Here is a 20,773-nt window from a genome sequence, read left to right on the forward strand (position 1 = left end):
TTTCATTGAATTTCAGGAAGTCCTTAATTTCTTTCTTTATTTCTTCCCTGACCCAGGTGTTATTGAGTAGAGAGTTGTTTAATTTTCATGTATGTGTAGGGTTTTTGTTATTTCTGTTGTTGTTGAATTGCAGCCTAAGATCATGGTGATCTGATAGGATACAAGGTTTTATTTCAATCCTCTTGCATCTGTTGAGGCTTGCTTTGTGACCTACTATGTGATCAATTTTGGAGAAGGTGCCATTGGATGCAGAGAAGAAGGTATATTCTTTTTTGTTTGGATGAAAGGTTCTGTAAATATCTGTTAGGTCTATTTGATTCATGACATTGATTAATGTTGTTATTTCTTGGCTTAGTTTCTGTTTCAATGACCTATCCTTCAGTGAGAGTGGGGTGTTGAAGTCTCCCACTATTATTGTGTGTGGATTGATATGTGGTTTAAGCTTTGTTAATAGATCGTCTACAAATGTGGATGCCCTTGTATTGGGAGCATAGATGTTCAGAATTGTGATGTCATCTTGGTTGAATTTACCTTTGATGAGTATAAAGTGTCCTTCCTCACTCATTTTGATTAATTTTGGTTGAATGTCTATTATGTTAGATATTAAAATGGCTACACCTGTTTGCTTCTTGTGATCATTTGCTTGAAATATTTTTTTCCAACCTTTTACCCTGAGGTAATGCCTATCATTATGGGTGAGATGTGTTTCTTGAATGCAGAAGAATGTTGGATCTTGTTTATGCATCCATTCAGTTAGTCTGTGTCTTTTTATTGGAGAATTTAGACCATTGATGTTGAGAGATATTAATGACCAGTGACTGTTAAGAGTCTTAATTTTGATGTTGGTTCCAGTAGAGCATTTGTGTGGTTGTGTTTTTGCCATGGGATAGTTATCTATTTCCTGAGTAGTTTTGGTTGTAGCTTGTCCCTTTGGGGTAGAGTTCTACTTCTAGTACCTTCGGTAAAGCTGGATTTGTGGATAGGTACTGTTTGAATTTGTTTTTGTCATGGAATATTTTGTTTTCTCTGTCAATGGTTATTGATAGTTTTGCTGGGTAAACTATACTGGTCTGGCATCTGTGGTCTCTTAGGGTTTGTAGAATCTCTGTCCAGGCCCTTCTGGCTTTTATGGTCTCTGCTGAGAAGTCAGGTGTAATTCTGATAGGTTTGCCATTAAATGTTATTTGGCCCTTTTTCCTTGCAGCTTTTAATATTTTTCTTTGTTCTGTATATTTTGTGTTTTGATTATTATGTGACGGGCAGTTTTTCTTTTCTGGTCTATTCTATTTGGTGTTCTGTAGGCCTCTTGTATGTTTATAGGCATCTCTTTCTTTAGATTGGGGAAGTTTTCTTCTATGATTTTGTTGAGAATATTTTCTGGGCCTTGGAGTCTGATATCTTCTCTTTCCTCAATGCCTATTATCCTCAGATTTCTTCTTTTCATAGTGTCCTTGATTTCTTGGATGCTTTGTGTCAGGATTTTTCCAAATTTACCGTTTTCTTTAATGGTTGCTTCAAGATCTATGATTTTTGTCTTCTAGACCTGAGATTTGTTCCTCCCTCTCTTGGATTCTGTTAGAAAAGCTGGCCTCTGTGTTGCTCACCTTCCTCTCTGAGCTCTCATGTTTCCATTTTTCTTCTGTCTGTGTGTATCATTGAATCCATTTTTATCTTCAGATCTTGAACTGTTTTATTGATATCTTTCATCTGATTATTTGTATATTCCTGAGTTTCTTCCATTGCCTCTTTATAGGCCTTCAGAGCTTGAACAGTGTTATTGATGTCCTTCATCTGGTTGTTTATATTTTCCTGAAAATTTCCCAGTGCCTCTCTATAGGTCTTTTTTATGTCTTCCACTATTTGGCTGCCTCTTTATGCATTTGATTATGAATTTTATTTGTTTCCTCCATTATCATCCTCATAACTAAGGATTTGAGGTCATTTCTTTTATTTCCATTGTGTTTGTGTTCTCTGGGTTGTTTTCTTTGGGATAGATGGGATCTGGAGACACCATAATGGTTTTTTTTTTTGTTTTGTTTTTTGTTTGTTTGTTTGTTTTTTTTTTTTTTTGTGTGTGTGTGTATGAGTTTATGCTGTCCTTTAGTCATGTTGCCATCTCTGTTTTGTCAGGTAGCTTCTGGAGTTGGGTGGAGGAAGTCTGGGGGGTAGATTCACCCAGTTTCTCATCATTTCCCTAGGCCGGAAGCTCTGGTGCTTCACTAGTCTATACGGCAGGAGGCTAGCCCTATAGTTTGGGTCTCTCAGAAACTGTGATCCCCAGCTCCCCTGTAGTGTGGGTCCTGTAATGGTCCTGGGTCTCTGAATGTGCTTTTGCCAGGCCAAAGTGTCCACAGCCCTCTGGGTCCCCTTGCAGCATTGGAGCTCTCCAGGGACTGAAGCAGGTTGGGTGGAGGGGGTCTACTGGTCTCTCTACTCCCTGTTTTCTTGAGATTTCCTTAGTCCTGGAGCTTTTAAGTTCTGCTGGTCTGTAGTTCCCAGCACCGTTTTGGGACCCAGACTGCTTGCAGAGTTCAGGTTAGTGTCACGGGGCCCAAACCGCACAGACACTGAGTCCAGTTCATGTCTCTGGACCCAAATGGATCTTGGGGCCTAACCCTTGCACTTAGTCCAGTTAGCACTGAGTCCAATCACGGTCTTGGGCCCAAACTACATACTGAGCTCACCGAGTTCAGCCAGAGTCTCAGGGCCTGGACCGCATGCCAAACTCAGCTAGAATCCCTGGGCCCAAACTGGCTGTCAAGCTCAGCCAGGGACTCTGGGCCCAAACCATGCACTGAGCTCAGCTAGGGACTCTGGGCCCAAACTGCATGCTGAGTCCAGGCAAAGTCTCAAGGCCTGGACTGCATGCTGAGCTCAGCTAGAGTCTCTGGGCCAAAACTGCCCGCCAAGTCTCATTAGGTTCTCTAGTCCCAAATCACGCGCCTTGTTCAGCCAGGGACTCTGGCCCCAGACTGCATTCTGAGTCCAGCCAGAGTCTCAGGGCTGGGATCTCACGCCAAGCTCAGCTAGAGTCTCTGGGCCCAAAATGCATGCCTAGCCCAGCCAGGGACTCTGGGCCCAAACCGTGCGCTGAGCTCAACTAGAGTCTCAGGAGCCTAACCATGCTCCGAGTTGCACACCGAATTGAGCTTGGGTAATGGGGCCAAACCACGTACTGAGTTCAGCTAGGATCACAAGGCCCAAATCTTGCACTGAGTCCCCTCTCCCGCAGCAATTCCCACTGGCCACCATGCCAGTCGCCTCTGCCAGAGGGTTCCCAGATGCAAACCTCAGCCGCTGCTGCTGCCACTCTGGTCCAAGAACATCTATGCTCCTCCCATGTGCAGGGTTACGCAAGTTTTCTGTATTTTGGTCCTTTCGAACTGTGGAGTACTCCTGCTGTAGTAGGGTGGGGAGCTTGGTGTTCCTGGTTCAGAATTCTGTGCAATTCCCTGAATCATTTACTGGAGCTTCTAAACATGGTCCACACTACTCGCCGCCCTCTTGTATCTCCATGCTGTACACATTTTAAAAAAGCATCTGCGCTTCTTCTTTTGAGAACTCCATTTGGCTTCTTGGCCTGTTTTTGCTTTTGTTTAGTTTTTGAGTTCTTGATAGTACTCCTCTGCTAGATGTTTAGTTGACAAAGGTTTATCATTCTACTGGACGCGTCTTCACTTAATTGTTTCATGCACAGTTCAGAAGCTCTGGAATTCCACAAAACCCTTTTGTGCATCATTAGCCTTATTTCCCAAGCATCTGCACTCCTATCCAGCAAGTCCTACCTATGTCCCTGTCCCATGGTGCTTTTGCCTTCCTTTTCCTCTAGCATGTTTTGGATTTCAGGTAAATTATCTGATCCATTTGAAGAGGACTTTTTTTTTTTTTAATGGAAGGTAAGAGATAAAATCTAGTCTCAGTCTTCTATAGGCAGCTACCCAGTTTTCCCAGCATCGTTTTTTGAAGATGGCACATTTTCCTCTAATGTGTATTTTGGGCTTTCTTGTAAGGATCAGGTGTCTATAACTGGGTAGGTTTATTTCTGGGTCCTTGCCTACTTTTCCAGTATACTTGCCTGTCTCTGTGCCAGTGCCATTCTATTTTTGTCACTGTGGCTCTGTTTAATTTGAGATCAGGTATTGTCATGCCTCGAGCATTGCTCTTTCTTCTAAGGATGGCTTTGGCTATTTTTTTTTTGTTGTTGTTGTTCTTCTATATGAATTTGGGGGTGTTTTCTGCTCTATCTGTGAAAGTCACTGGGACTGTGATGGGGATTGCATTCAGTATGTAGGTTGACTTTTGATGATGCAGTCCTTCTTTTCTTTTTATTATTTTTTCTTTTTCTTATTATTATTTTATTTTTACATATATATGTATACATACATATTAGATTACCTATAGCAAGAAGAACTATGACACAATCAAGAATTATATAAATGTTACATTCTTAGTGTTTTGGCCATTTGTATTTGACAGCCTTGAAGAAGACATCTTTCCAATCTTGGTAAATTTCTGAACGTAAACCCTTATTATAGTTCCAATTCTCCCAAACCATAATCACAGTGATCTTTCTGCCTTCTAGTGTGTTCTTTAGGTTCTTTCTTCAGTATCTTAAAGCTTTCATTGTAGAAGTCTTTCACCTTTTTGCTTAGATTTATTACTAGGCTCCCCATTTAAAAGTTAATTCTTTTAGAATTTTATACAATGCATTTTATCATTTTCACCTCTAATTCCTTTCAGACTCACCCCCAGCTCCCTGCACCTCCCCCAATTTTATGTTACCTCTTTTGTTTTCAATAACCCACTGACTACAAGTTGTGTTATCTATATACTCCCATGTGTGGAAGTAATCATGGTTTGCTCATTCCTCCCTGTGTAAGCCATACACTGCCCATAGCTCTACATTTAGGGTTTGGATATCATGAACCCCTTAACACTCCATGTTAGACAGTAACCGCCCCCCCCTTGGTCTTGTGTGGGTGACCACAGCTGCTGAGAGTTCATGAGTGTACTAGTCCTGTCATGTCCAGGAGACCTGATTTGCTCTGGTCTCTGATAGATGGATCTTACAACCTTTGTGCCCCTCTCTCAATGGTCTCTGAGAGTCGGGGTGGTGGAGTGACAGAGATGTCCCATTTGTGGCTGAGCATATCACTGACACTTGTTCTCAGCATTTTGACCAGATGTGAGTTTCTGTGTTAACTACCTTTCACTGAGCAAAGAAACTTCTCTGATGTGGTCTGAGAACTGCACAAGTTTATGAATAGAGAGCAGTGGATCTCAACATGTGGGGTGAAATTGACTGACCCTTTCACAGGGGTCATATAAGACCATCAGATCAGAAAATACATGTTAATTATATTATGATTTGTAACAGCAGCAACGTTACAATTATGAAGTAGCAAAAATGATTTTTATGGATGGGGAGTCCCTACAATGTGAGGAACTTTACTAAAGGGTCACAGCATTAGGAAGGTTGAGAACCACTGATATCAAGCCATGAATTTAGAGGACACCTTGATATAATGTCCATTTAACAGAATAATGGTAATAGGGCTCATGGGGCCTGTGACCTCCCCAGACATGTTTTTTTTTTTTTTTTGTCTTTTCTTTTTCTTTTTCTTTCTTTTCTTATCTTTCCTTTCCTTCTTTCTTTCTTTCTTTCTTTTTTTTTTTTTTTTTTTTTTTTTTGGTCAGATTTATAGTATCAGACATGTGTTTGAGAGGTTTGAATCTTTGGATAGGGCTTAAAATCAATCAGAAAGTAGATGGATACCCATAACACTTATGCCACTACTGTACCCATTTGTGTATTTGATCATACTGGTTATTATTGCAGATCACAGGGGGTTTGCCTGGGTAAGACTTTTGATGACTGCCTACACACACACACACACACACACACACACACACACACACACACACACACACACACACACGTCCATACCAAACAACCTGTATAGTACCTTCCAGCATTGTGAAAACTAGCTAGCAGGAAGTAAGCTTCCTTATGTTAATGGAAAATTTTCCTGATTTTGTGTCTTGCTACTTTGTTAAACATGTTAATCAAGTCTGAGCATTCTGGTGGAAACTGGGGTCTTTTAAGTATGGAATCACACTATTTGTACATAGGGACACCGGGGCTTCTTCTTTTCTCTCTATATTCCTTGAATTTATTTCTTTTCTTGTTCTAGATAAGACTTCAAACATTCTATTGGGTCAGCATTCCAGAGAGTGTGGTCCTCTTTGCCTTGTGTCTAGTTTTAGGGGAAATGCTCTCAGGTTTTGTCACTTAGTATTATATTGGTCAAAGGTTTGTTATACATAGCCTATGTTATGTTGAGATATGTTCTTTTCATTTTAGTTTCTTTAGGGAATTTATCACAAAAGGATGTTGGATTTTGAAGAAATTATGACTTAGCACATGGCCAATGTTTTAAGGTAGAATTTCAGAGATATTGGAACAGAAATTGGGATAAATTGGCCTATAATGTGAGTTTGGTTTTGTTAGCGTAGTAAGGAATGAGGCAGGATAAAGTAGAGAAGGGTAGGGAGAGGATGTCAGAGTAGAGTAGGCGAGGGTAAACTCGGGAATCTTAGAGTAGGATAAGTTTGGGTAGATTAGGATAGAGTAGGTAAGGGTAAGGCAGGTAGAACACCATAGGGTACATCAGAGTAGAGTAGGATAGGTAGAGTAGGGCAAGGTAGGGTAGAGTCAGTTAAGTTTGGATAGATGAGGATAAGGTAGGTAGACTGGAGTAGAATAGGGTAGGGTAGAGAGAGTAGGACAGGGTAGGGTAGAGAGAGTAGGACAGGGTAGGGTAAGGAAGAGTTGGGTAGGATAGGGTAGTGTAGAGTCAAGTAGGGAAGGGTAAGGTAAGGTAAGGTAAGGTAAGGTAAGGTAAGGTAAGGTAAGGTAGGTAGGGTAGAATAGGAGAGAGACATTGGGAGATTCTTGTTTCCTTCCAGTTTTGCTGCCTCACTTTGCCATACCTGGCCTCAATATATATGGGATAACAGATTGAAAGTAGACATGGTTGTTATGTCTTGGAAGATAGCCATGGAGAGTGTCAGAGAGAGTCAAAGGGGAGAGATAGAATCAGGACTGCAGAATGGAAACTATTAGGCAGTTCATTCATGAGCTGAGCAATTTTTCATTAAGCAGTGTTGATAGCTAAAGACAAGAGGGCAGGTTTCAGAGAGAACTATGAGTCGTTAATATGAGGAATGAAAGAAGGTAAATATAGTGTAAAGTATATTTTGGTGGCACTAAAGAAGTTGATGGCTCCTGATTTTTTAAAAAAATTAATCTTGTATCCAACCACTTTGTAGAATGTATTTATCAACTGTAGAAGTTCTCTGGTGGAATTTTGGGGGTCACTTATGTATGCTATCATATCATCTGTGAATAATGATACTTTGACTTCTTCCTTTCCAATGTGAATTCCCTTGATCTCCTTTTGTTGTCCTGTTGCTCTATCTAGAACTTCAAGTACTATACTGAAGAGATATGGAGAGAGTGGGCAGCCTTGTCTAGTCCCTGATTTTAGTGGGATTACTTTGAGTTTCTCTCCATTTAATTTGATGTTGGCTATCGGCTTGCTGTATATAGCCTTTATTATGTTTCAGTATCTGCCTTGTATCTGCAATCTCTCCAAGACTTTAAACATGAATGGGCATTAGATTTTGTCAAGCGCTTTTGCAGTATCTAATAAGGTGATCATGTGTTTTTTCTTTCAGTTTGTTTATATGGTGGATTATGTTGATAGATTTCCCTATATTGAAAAATTCCTACATGTCTTGGATGAAGTCTGCTTGGTCATGGTGAATGATGTTTTTGATGTGTTCTTGGATTTGGCTTATGAGAATTTTATTGAGTATTTTTGCATCAATGTTCATAAGAGAAATTGGTCTGAAATTCTCTTTCTTTGTTGGGTCTTTGTGTGGTTTAGGTATTAAGGTGACTGGGGCCACACAGAATGAGTTTGGTAATGTTCCTTCCATTTCTATTTTGTAGAATAGTTTGAAGAGTATTGGGATTAGCTCTTCTTTGAAGGTCTAGTAGAATTCTGCGCTGAAACTATCTGACCCTGTCCTTTTTCTGGTTGGGAGATGTTTGGTAACTGCTTCTATTTTCAGAAGGAAAATAGGTCTACTTAATTTGTAGCCCTCTGTATACAAATAACAAATGGTCTGAAAAAGAAATTATGGAAACTACACCCTTCACAATAACCACAAATAATAAAAAAAAGTCTTGGTGTAACTCTAGCCAAGCATGTCAAAAACTTGTATGAAAAAAAATTTCATGTCTCTGAAGAAAAAAAATTGAAGAAGATGTCAGAAGATGGAAAGATCTCCTATGCTTGTGGATGTCCATCTTAAACCAAAAGCAATCTAAAAATTCAGTGCAATCCCTATCAAAATGCCTACACAATTCTTTATAGACCTGGAAAGATCAATTCTCAATGTCATATGGAAAAGTAAAAAACAAACAACCAACCCCCCCCCCAAACAAAAAACAAAGCAAAACAGAATAGCTAAAACAATCCTCTACAATGAAAGATATTCTGGAGGAATCTCCATCCCTGATCTCAAGCTATACTATAGAGCAACAGTAATAAAAACTGCATGGTATTGGCACAGAAATAGGCTGATGGACTAATAGAATTGAGTTGAAGACACAAAAATAAATCCACACATCTTTGGACACTTGATTTTTGACAAAGAAGCCAAATCTATACAATGGAAAAAGGATAGCATCTTCAACAAACGGTGTGTCTAGCTGGATGTCTACATGTAGAAAAATGCAAATAGATCCATGATTATCACCCTGTACAAAGCTAAAGTCCAAGTGGATTAAAGATTTCAACATAAAACCAGACACACTAAACTTGTTAGAAGAAAAAGTGGGGAAGAGCCTTGAACTCATTTAGGAGACAATGTCCTGAACAGAACACCAACATCTCAGGCTCTAAGATCAATAATTAATAAATGGGGCCTCATAAAACTGAAAAGCCTCTTCAAAGCAAAGGACACTGTCAACACACAGACTGGGAAAAGATCTTTACCAACTCTAAATCCAACAGAGGGCAAATTCTCAAAATAAATAAAGAAGTCAAGAAACTAAATACCAACAAACCAATAATCCAATTAAAAAATGAGGATCCCTTTCACCTGAGAATCTGAAGCACTGGTGTTTCGTAGATCTCAGTTTGGTCTTTGCAGGTCTGTGCAGTCCTGGTTGTCCTGCTGATCAGAATCCGTGTGTGATCAGCGCTGCCATCTTGGACCAGGTTTAGACAGAGGTTTTAAGTTGATAATGATGGGATATGGTAGATGTTGATTTACATTCAAAATTTTAGATGCACCAAGATAGGAAAGGTGTTTTCTTCAAGGCTTCCAAATACAAATAGCCAAAACACTAAAAATGTAACATTTATCTAATTCCTGATTGTTTCATGGTTCTTCTTGGTGTAGGTAGTTTATTGTATATATGTGTAATAATATAAATGTGTAAGTAAAAAACAATATTTAATAAAAAATGAGATACAAACCTAAACAGAAAATTTTCTCAACAGAGGAATATTTAATGGCTGAAAAGTACTTAAAGAAATGTTAAACATTCTTAGTCATCAGGGAAGTGCAACTCAAAATGACTGATTCCATCTTACACCTGTCAGAATGGCTAAGATAAAAAAAACTCAAGTTTTTGCTGACAAGGATGTAGAACAAGGGCAACACACTGCTGGTGGGACTGTAAACTTGTATAACCACATTGGACTGTTACTTTCTCAGAAAATTGGGAATAGCTTTACCTCAAGTCTCAGCTATACCACTCTTGGGCAGATGCTCCACCATACAATATGGATATCTGCTCAACTATGTTCATAGCAGTTTTATTCATAAGAGCTGGAATCTGCAATGTCCCTCAGCTGAAGAATGGATATAGAAATTGTGGTACATTTATAATGGAATACTACTCAATTATCAAAAACAAGGAAATCTTGAAATTTGTAGGCAAATGGATGGAACTAGAAAAGATCATCGTGAGTGAGGAAACCCAGATGCAGAAAGACACGTATGGTATATACTCACTTAGAAGTGGATATTAGCTCAACATAGATGTCCTCTGAGAGATTCCACCCAACGGGGCATCAAGACAGGTGCTGGGACTCACAGTTGGACTCTGGGCAGAGCACTAATGGTTGTTTGGAATAGTGGGGGGATGGTAAGACCTAGAGGGGTCAGGAGCTCCACAAGAAGACCATCAATGCCATTGGATCTAGACCCAGGGGTCCTGCACAAACTGATGCACCAAGCAAGGACAACGCACGCAGAGAACCTAGACCCCCTATTCAGATCTAGCCAATGGACAGCTCATTCTCCAGGTGGAGGTGGGAGGAGTGGGAACTGCCTCTGTCATGAACTCTGGTACCAGCTATTTGATCACTTCCTCTTGGCAGGGTGGCCTTGTGGGCACACAGAGAAAGAGGACGCAGGGTATCCTGATGTGACCTGATAGGCTGTGGTCAGACGGTGGGGGAGGAGGGCTCCCCACCTCTGTCAGAGGACTAAGGGAAGGGAATAGGGTGGAAGAGGGAGGGAGGTGGGAATGGAAATGGGAGGATACAAGTGAGGGGGCAACAATCAGGACGTAATGTGAATAAATTATAAAATATAAAAAATATATGAATACAAAGTATTGCCAAAATTATCATTCTAGCAATGATAAGGAATTTCTTACCTGTCATATGTAAAGTCCATACACTCAAAAGGCAAGACGTTCTACCTTTATAGCTACTCTAATAAAACCTCTAAACAATGTTGAAAGAACATTAAAAAAAAAAAAAAAAGCTGATGCCAGGTGATTAGGAGAGAGGAACATTGGAATAAACAGGGAAATGATGAGTTTGGGATGTGTTAGGATGCAATTGGGCCCTGGTTGCTGGGAATTAATGGGTTGTGCCTGTAGACTTCCTTGGATTTATCTAATAACCCAAAGGTTTTTAGGAGTATTTTAAAATGTTGTGTGTCACACACTAAACTTCTCCGCATGGACTGAGAGAGAAGTTAAGCACAAGGGGAGAGTTCAGAAGGGAGCTTGTAGTTAGGGTTGTAATAGGGTTAAAAAGGGCCACAAATAGAAGCACCGGAGACTCTGGCAGGTGGAAGCAGTTAAAAATGAGTACAGGTGGGAAGTTTTGTGTTTACGTTTGACTCATTCCTGGCTAAATTGTGTTGTTTTACGGAAGTCAGCCTCCAGGGCTGCGGGATGCTGAGGCCCGATTAGTAAGGAGCGTGTGCTGCCACTGCTGCAGTTATCTGAAGGTAAAAGGCGAGAGAAGAGTGCTGCTGGTTTATCCGCTGGGTGTCAGTGCTGGGGATCACCATGGTGCTGTGGCATTTGAATCTGTGGGCTCAGAAAGGATTTATTCTTTTGCACAAAGGAAGTGCAGTGGTGGTGGTCAAGATAAAAAGAAATGAGATTTAGGGAAAAAAAAAAAAGTGGATTTCCGGGTCCATAAAAATAGCTTTTTATTCAAGGAGGCTTTAATGGGAATCAGTAGCATTGTTTCACATAAAGGGCTGGATTAACGTTGAGCCCTGAGAGGCAGGTGGATTTACAGTTTACAAATGTACACTCTCTATGACATCACTAGACAAAGTAAAAAAAAAAAAAAATAATGAAGAGGGGTATAAGGTTATTTGTTATGTTGTTGTCAAAACTGTTCTATTTTACATTACAAATTTATTATAAGGACTTATATTATACCTGGGAAGACTCCCAATGTTGCATGAAATGATAGAGAAAAGATCAACCCATGCACCTAAAAATTGGAGGTGCCTTCTTGTTGATTTCAATCAAGTTAAAACCTCTCATCCTTTAGTTAGGACTTCTAGAACTGATGGCAAGAGACAAGCTTTTGGCAGAGACGGTCTCTTGATTTGTGCTGGGAAAGTTACAGTGAGCTAGCTCATACAACGTGGGTGTTCACAAACCTAGAGGAAATAAATGCCTTCAGAAATACACAGATCTTTTATTCCCTTTTATTTCATAAGACCATGGAGATGGTTTTCTTTTAAAGCTCTGACTTAATGCATTCGTTTCACAGCTGTGAAAGGAAAGGCTCAGAAATGTTATTTGACCTGTCAGGGACCTTACAACTAATTTACAGCTGAAGCAAAGTACCTGAGGCCAGGTGCACTTTCTGAGGCATCAGAGAAAGCTCTCTAAGCACACAGAGGGGAAAAAAAAAAAAAAAAAAAAAAAAAAAAAGGGAATGCGGAGAACTGTATGCTGGGGGTGGCCGACTATCGCTGGAGCTTCTGTGCAATTCAAAGGTAAAGCTCATGCTCACTGTCATGTAATGCAGGGCTCACGATCTGTTAGAGGAGGCCGAAGCCAGAGCATTGCATTTATAGAGCAGACGGGAAGAAGTGACACTTGAGTTGGAAGCCCAAGCTGGCTTTGGTCTTCTTTGCCCAGGGGCTTTTGGGAGGCAAGCTTCTCTGTTGTTCTGGTCCTTTGCTGAACACTTGCTGTTCTGTGTCAATGTGATGGGTATGTCTTGGCCACCCAACATGTATTTCTTCTTTTTTCGTGGCGATAGGTTAATCTGTTAGGGATTTACTTGTCTACTGTGTGAGACTATCGCCAAGATGCTTGACCTCCTATCTGGCCGAAGGGTGGACATCTTTCTCAAGCCGGTTTATCAGAGCATGTCTTCGAGAGTCTATTTCCTGAGAGGATTACAAATAGGTAAAGAAAATGATTTTTCATTCTGGTTCCTGTTGGTGGCTGTTCCCTGGGGTCACACCCATCAGTTTTCTTCTGCCTTCGTTCCCTTTCTACCCAGATGAGCAGACACACCTCACAGTGGGGTCTTGTCCAACAAAGCAGCAGGAACTGAGGATACAGACAGAACGTTCTTAAGCATCATAGCTCAGTATCATAGCTCACTCGCTGTTGAGTCTTGTTTTCATTTCGTTTCTTTTGCTGTGAAGAGACTCCATGGCCAACACAATGTATGAAAGAAATCGTTTGATTAGGGGCTCGCATACAGCCCACATACAGGGACAGGCATACAGCCTGCATACAGGGGCTCGCATACAGCCCGCATACAGGGACTCACATACAGTCCACATACAGGGGCTCGCGTATAGCCCGAATACAGGGGCTGGCATACACCCCGCATACAGGGGCTTGCATACAGCCCGCATACAGGGGCTGGCATACACCCCGCATACAGGGGCTCGCATACACCCCGCATACAGGGGCTGGCATACAGCCCGCATACAGGGGCTGGCATACACCCCGCATACAGGGGCTCGCATACAGCCCGCATACAGGGGCTCGCATACACCCCGCATACAGGGGCTGGCATACAGCCCGCATACAGGGGCTCGCATACACCCCGCATACAGGGGCTGGCATACAGCCCGCATACAGGGGCTCGCATACACCCCGCATACAGGGGCTCGCATACACCCCGCATACAGGGGCTGGCATACAGTCTGCATACAGGGGCTCGCATACACCCCGCATACAGGGGCTCGCATACACCCCGCATACAGGGGCTGGCATACAGCCCGCATACAGGGGCTCGCATACACCCCGCATACAGGGGCTCGCATACACCCCGCATACAGGGGCTGGCATACAGCCTGCATACAGGGGCTCGCATACAGAGTCCGTGATCATCCGTGCTGTGGAGTATCTGGTGGGAAGCATAGCAACAGCCTGGCTTGGCAAACAGCTCATATCTTGATCCATAGGTTGGAGGCAGAAGCAGGTGGGGGTGATTAGGCCTGGTATGGTCTTTTTAAACCTCAAATATCACCCCTAGTGACACACCTCCTCCAACAAGCCTTTCCAAGTCACTTTAACCTCTGGGAGCCATTCTCATTCAAGCCACCACAAATCTCATGACCAAGACTGAAAGCATTGTCCCAGCATGTCCTAGCCCTTGAAATGCTCAAATTCAAAACTCAAGGTATTCCCCCCCTACCCCCCGCAAACGTGTATCCCTTTCATACCATTATAAAGGAGAAAAATTGCTGTACTCGTAGACTGGCACCTAGCTCAGTTATCATCTGAGAGGCTTCTTCACCCAGCCACTGATGGGAGCAGATGCAGAGAGCAGCAGCCAAACATTAGGTGGAACGTGGGGAATCCTGTGGAAGAGGGGAGAAAGGATTGCAGGAGCCGGAAGAGCCAAGGACATCACAAGGAAACCCACAGAATTGGCCAACCTGGGCTCACAGGGGCTCGCAGACACTGAACAGACGGTCAGGGAGCCTGCGCAGGACTAACCTAGGCCCCCTGCACATATGTTTGTTCATAGTTTGATCTTCTTGTGGGTCTCCTTACAGCGGGCGCAGGGGCTGACTCTGAGTCTTTTGCCTGCTTCAGGGACTCTGCTGGGTTGTCTCAACCAGCCTCAACATAAGCGGAGGTGCATCATCTTCTGTAACTTGATATATCATGGTTGACTGATATCCAGGAGAGGCTTGCCCTTTTCTGAAGAGAAACAGAGGAGAAGTGGATCAAGGGGGATGCAAAGGGCAGGTAATGGGAGGGGCTAGGAGGAGAGAAGAGAGGGGAAACTTTGGTTAAGATGTAAAAAACAAAAAATTAATAAAAAAAAAGAAAGAAAGAAAGAAAGAAAGAACACACACACAGTAGAAAGACTGTAAGCTGAACTATGAAGCTTAGACACCGTCTCTATTTCTTCTTCAGTCTTCCTTCCAAGTCTTGAAATGACTAAACTCCTAATATATTTTTATTTCAAGTACACTAGCTGGCTTTGGTTTCGATTGCTTGGAACTTAGGTCAACTTAGATACTCAGAGTTACTATGAGGCAAAAGTAAAAATAAAAGAAAGCCTTGAGTGAACAGGTGTCATTGTCACACGAACCCGTCTCAGACTTGAGCGTGTGGCTGCTGTCATCACTGTATAGCCTTCACTCTTTGGCGCATCTTAAATAGCAGGGCAGATCCCATATCCAGTCTGTCTGCTACAGTAAGCTGTAGGTGCCTGATACAGAGCCTACCTTTGGAGTCCAAGAATCTGGGCCCAGGAAAGCAAATACTTTTATCTTGTATTTCTAAGAGTAAGTCAGGCCAGAGCTGTCTCTAAGTAGAAGCTCTTCTTTCTCTTACTGAATGATGCCAAACCAGGGGTCTGATGGCCACGCGGAAGCTCTGTGAACTGCGGTGGGTTTTGTGCCCAGGAGCCACGTCATGTTTATCCTGCTCATGAACAACGATGGCTCTCTTGGGCATTCCTCCCTGTTGTCTGTGTCATGTCTCCTTTGAGACAGTGACGAAGCTGTCAAAGTTATCCTTCTAAAGTGATATTGTGACCTCTTCAGGGTTGGTGAGATGTGAGAAAGACACACCAGATAGTGCGTGGTTGTTTGGAAGGAGAATCTTTCATACACACACAAAGAAGACACGAGTTCTCAACCTCTAGCATGCATGGGAGGTGGTAGTTGAAATGCAGGTCTTGGCATCCGTTCTTGAGGCTCCCGCCCCCCCCCCCCATTTCTCTGACACAGTATCACAGGATGGGGGCCAGATGCTAAGACCGTAGGAACATATATGGGACATTTCTCATTGAAACTCCATTCCTTGAAAATGACTCTGTAGTCCTGGCATGTCTCCTCCCTCCCACATAGTACAGGGAGTGGGGCTGCTTGACTCATGTCTTCACTTGCTGTTGGGCAGCAACGTGGGTTGGCCTTGGGACTGAGCAGGTGCTGACCACAGCAGGTGTTGGGATATGTCCTTCAGGACTCCCGTTCTACCAGATGTCTAGGGGAAATAGGAAATGGAATTATGAAGACACACCCTCCTGTGGTTTCAAGTATACTCTTGGGACTGAGGATTTCCAGGAGGCTGTGCTAAGGGAGTTGGAGCAACCAGGATCGTGCTCCCTGGGCCATCATGTGAGTTTGAAAGCAAAGGGACTTTCTTGTGTTGGGAGCCTTGATAGTGGCTGCTCTCAGTGGGATCTGGTTGGTCTTCCACTCCGTTCCTCATGTGCTTTGTTCTTTTATACTGTAGGATTGACTTCAGGCAGCGCCTCTTCTGGGAAGCCATTCTAATGCTGGGTTCTGAACCTTCGCATAGCTTTCCTGAATTTATTGTCTAAACTGAGACATATTTGAGATTCAAACTGTCAGTGTTAATTTTAAAATTACACCATAATAACAGTTATGCACTGGGGTTGTCCTGTCAGAGGCCCCAATGTCAGAAGAGAGACACTCGCTTGTCTATCATACCAGCTGGCCACCGAGGCCGTAGTAGTGGAGGCTCTCCTTACTGGATCACTCAGCCAGGCTGTGTTAAATGCGTGTTAATGCTGAACAAAGAAGTACCCTCCCCAAGTCTGTGCAGCCCGGCAGATTTACTTCGCCCCCTTAGACTCAGAGGATTGAGATGTGTATCAGGTGCACTTCATCAGTTCCTGCCCCTACTCGTTCTTGGCAGATGGTGTGTGTGTGTGTGTATATGTGTGTTGGGTGGTGGGGTGTATGTGGTGTGTGCGTATGTGTGTGTGTGAGTGGGGGGTGATGCTTGTGTGTGTGAGCATGTTTATATATGGGGGTGTGTGTGTATGCGATGTATATATGTGTGATTGTGGCATGGTGTGTGTGTGTATATGGTGTGTATGTGTGGCGTGTGTGTGTGTGTGTGTGTGTGTGTGTGTGTGTGCGTGCATCCTCTGTCTGATGCAGAGGAGACTAATTAAATGATTCTGTTTCGAGATACTCCAAGTACCAACAAAAGGGACTCGAGATGCCCTACTAGTGTTTAGTTCCAGTTACTAATCCCTCCCTTCAGTTTCATTTGAAAATTCTTATTTCATGCATATCACACTGTAAGCCAGCAGCCTAAACATAGTAATAACTTAATTTATTTTGCCTTTTTTTATGACAGGTTTGTATATAAATGCATTTCAAAATATAATCTTCTAAACTTGCAGATATCCGTAATCATTTAGAAATGATAAAAAAAAAAGTTGTCAAATACTTGTAATTATATAAATTGTCACTCAATTACAGGCAGCTTAGAGCAGCTTCGTTGCCGTTTGCTCTTGCTTGCGCACTGCTGAGTGTGCGGTTAGCACTTGATGACTGAGGAGGGCTGAGGGATGGGAGCGGTCACCGTGTTTACATTACACTACACCTACACCCATCCAATTACCTATGCTCATAAACACGACGTTCTTTTGTAAGGAGCATTTAGAAGGCTATTCTTTCCCACATTTTCCTTCATGGAACCAGAAGGAAATCCATGCCTGCGTGTCTTTGTATTTTCCATTCTCTGGCTTTCTCCTGAGGCGTGTGTATAATTATACGTTCGTGTTGTCATGGTGACTCAGGGCTGGATTGTGAGCCTCACTTCCCCGAGCCTGAGACATGCTGTCCAGCTACAGCGTCAGGGAGGTCTGCAGGGACTGTGGCTGCCAAAGCTTCACTTCTGCGAATTAAGGTATTCTTGGCAATACCCCTTTAATTGCCAGAATTTTCTCAATATGTAATACTCACACTTATTATAGAATTAAAAATGTAACATCCAAGATTCTTACATTTAAACCCACTGTGTTCCTTGTTTTTCCTGTTTTGCTAAGTTAGATGGCACCTTTCTCTCCAGATAATCTGGCTTGTCCTTAAGTATAAGGCTTCTCAGGAAGGAAATATAGGTTTTAAATGTATAAAGTGTTATCTAAGTGCTTAGAATAACATTAATCCATAAAATAACTGTTTCTGCACTTAACTGCCCCTAGACACGCTACCACTCACTGTGCATAATTAGTGGCTATTGGTCATCCCTGTGGCCATTTTATGTTTATGTGATTTTTAAAATAATTAATTAATTAATTTTATATCCTGGTCATAGTTGCCTCCCTCATAGCCTCATAGTCCCATCTTCCCTCTCTCCTTCTCCTTACCTTATTGCTCAGAAAAGTGGAGACCCTCTACACACCCACCCCAGCTCATCAAGTCGTATCAGGACTGAGCTCATCTTCTTCCCCTGTGCCCTGGTGAGCTAGTTCTGTGAGGGGGAAGTGAGCAAAAAGCAGGCAACAGAGTCCATGTCAGAGACAGCCCCTGCTCCCCTTACTAGAGGACCCACATGAAGCCTGAGCTGCCCATCAGCTACGTCTATGTAGAGGACCTAGGTCCAGTCCATGCATGGTACTTGGTTGGTTCTCCAGTCTCCACAAGCCCCTCCGGGCCATGGTTAGTTGGGTCTGTTGGTCTTCTTGTGGAGCTCCTATTACCCCCAGGTCCATTTATCCTCCCCACTACTTTTCCACTAAACTCTTTATGCTTCACCCAATGTTTAGTGTGAGTCTCAGCATCTGTTTCCGAACTCCTGCTGGGTGGAGCTTCTCAGAGGACAGCTCTGCTAGGCTCCTGTCTGCAAACAGAGCCGAATATAGTTAATAGTGTCAGGGACTGGCTTTCTTACATGGGAGGGGTCTTGGGTTGGTCCAGGCATTGGTTGGACATTCCTCAGTCTCTGCTCTGTCTTTATCCCTGCATGTTTTGTAGGCAAGGTAAGTTTTGGATGAAAGTTTTTGTGGGTGGGTTGGTGTTCCCCTCCGTCCACTAGAAATCTTGTCTAGTTAGCAGGTATTCTCTTCAGTCTCTATGGGCCCTGACACTAGATTCTCAGCTACAGTCTCCCTTATATTCTCCCAGAGGCTTATCCTGACTTAGGTCTCCAGCTTGTCACAGAGATGTCTCAATCCACAGTTTCTCTTTTCTCTGCAGGCCCTCTGTCCTGTCGCTGCTCTCTCCAGGTCTGATCGCTACCCTTACTTTTCTCTGCTCTCTGTCTCTTCCTTGTTCCCCCTCTTCATCCACTACCTCTGACTACTCTATTTCCCCTTATGAGTGAGGTTAAAGCATCCTCCCTTGGGTCCTCCTTGTTACTTATCTTTTTTGGGGGGAATCTGTGAATTGTAGTATTTGTATCCTTTACTATAAGGCTAAAAACCAGTTATAAGTGAGTACATACCATGAGTGTCTTTCTGGGTCTGGGTTACCTCACTCAGGATGATTTTTTTCTAGTTCCATTAATTTGCCTGCAAATTTCATGATTTCTTTGTTTTTAATAGCTGAGTAATATTCCATTGTGTAAATGTACCACAGTTTCTTTATTCATTCTTCAGTTGAGGGACATCTATGTTGTTTCCAGATTCTGGCCATTACAAATAAAGCTGCTATGAACATAGTTGAGAAAATGTCCTTGCTGTATGGTGGAGCATTTTTTGGGTATATGCCCAGGAGTCGTATAGCTGGGTCTTGGGGTAAAGCTATTCCCAATATTCTGAGAAAGTGCCATATTGATTTCCAAAGTGGTTGTACAAGTGAGTACTCTCACCATGAAGGAGTGTCCCCCTTTCTCCACATCCTCACAAGCATAGGCTGTCACTTGAGTTTTGTTTTGTTTTTGTTTTTGTTTTTCTCTGGGTTAACACAGACTTTAATGAAAATGGTTTCCACAGTAACCATTCTATCTCGAGCTGTGTGGCATCAGGACTTGGCTTCCTGCTCCACGGGCTTCAGGTGCCCTGCACCACCAACTCGCCAGTGCTCTTGAGGCACGTGCTCGACATGGTCTCTTCAGTGGGAAGTCCTTGTGGCAGCTTCAGGGGCTGGATGCGTATCAAGTGTTTAACCGCTTTCAACTTTGCATTCACGGAAGGGATGTTCTTGTGAATTCGAGGGGTGTGTGCCTTCTGTAGTCCAAGCATCTTGGTCATATCTTTTTCCCAGTATGGACGCCGTTTTGTACTTTTTATTCTAGTAACAATTTGCAGCTTATGAGGGTTCTTGGGGTCCCCTCCATATTTTTCATGATCTTCAGGGCTAGGCTGAAACACTTTATCTGGGATTCTTGATTTGGTAAATTTGTGACGAATCCAGTCGGTGCCAGTCAGAGAGTCTACACCTTTTTTCACAGTCTGCAGTCTGCCTGGAGGCCTCTGAAATACTGGACGCAAAACCCCAGCCATAAGGTGGTGATTCTTCTCTTTAGAAACAGGGACAGCTGAGTCCACTCCAAAGGACCCTTGTCACTTGAGTTTTTTATCTTAGCCATTCTAACAGGTGTAAGATGGAATCTTAGAGTCATTTTGACTTGCATTTCCCTGATGACTAAGCATGTTGAGCATTTCTTAAGTGCTTCTCAGTCATTCAATATTCCTCTGTTGAGAATTCTCTGATTAGCTCATTTTTTAACTGAGTTATTTGGTTTGTTGGTGTTTAATTTTTTTGAATTCTTTATATATTCTAGATATTAGCCCTCTGTTAGATATAGGGTTGGTGAAGATCTTTTTCCAGTCTGTAGGCTGTTGTTTTGTTCTGTTGACAGTGTCCTTTGCTTTACAGAAGCTTTTCAGTTTCATGAGGTCCCATTTATTTATTTTTAATAATTTATTCAGATTACGTCCTGATTGTTAATCCCTCACTTGTATCTTCCTGTTCCCCCCTCCCTCCCTATTTCTCCCTATTGAGGTCCCATTTATTACTTATTGGTCTTAGAGCCTGAGCTGTTGATGTTCTGTTCAAGAAGCTGTTTCCTGTGCTAATGAGTTCAAAGCTCTTCCCCATTTTCTTTTCTAATAGATTTAGTGTGTCTTATTTAATGTTGAAGTCTTTGATCTACTTGGACCTGAGTTTTATGCAGGATGATAAATATGGATCTATTTGCATTTTCTACAAGTAGACATTCAGTTAGACTACCCCCATT

General features: G+C 42.5%; 2 protein-coding genes across 2 annotated transcripts; both read right to left on the minus strand.

Annotated features, from left to right (window-relative positions):
* Positions 1–11,218: 11,218 nt before the first annotated feature.
* On the minus strand, positions 11,219–13,702 carry LOC127199617 (keratin-associated protein 10-9-like). Its single transcript, XM_051157751.1, has 2 exons — positions 13,138–13,702; positions 11,219–11,322 (listed from the first exon to the last, which is right to left on the minus strand). Exons 1-2 carry the CDS (start codon positions 13,700–13,702, stop codon positions 11,219–11,221), a joined length of 669 nt encoding a protein of 222 aa, XP_051013708.1.
* Positions 13,703–19,524: 5,822 nt separating this feature from the next.
* Positions 19,525–20,082, minus strand: LOC127198888 (39S ribosomal protein L30, mitochondrial-like). Its single transcript, XM_051156817.1, has one exon. It carries the CDS (start codon positions 20,034–20,036, stop codon positions 19,584–19,586), a length of 453 nt encoding a protein of 150 aa, XP_051012774.1. The 5' UTR covers positions 20,037–20,082; the 3' UTR covers positions 19,525–19,583.
* Between the last annotated feature and the right edge of the window lie 691 nt (positions 20,083–20,773).

This window comes from Acomys russatus, chromosome 15, assembly GCF_903995435.1.
Source record: "Acomys russatus chromosome 15, mAcoRus1.1, whole genome shotgun sequence".
Lineage (NCBI taxonomy): Eukaryota > Metazoa > Chordata > Mammalia > Rodentia > Muridae > Acomys > Acomys russatus.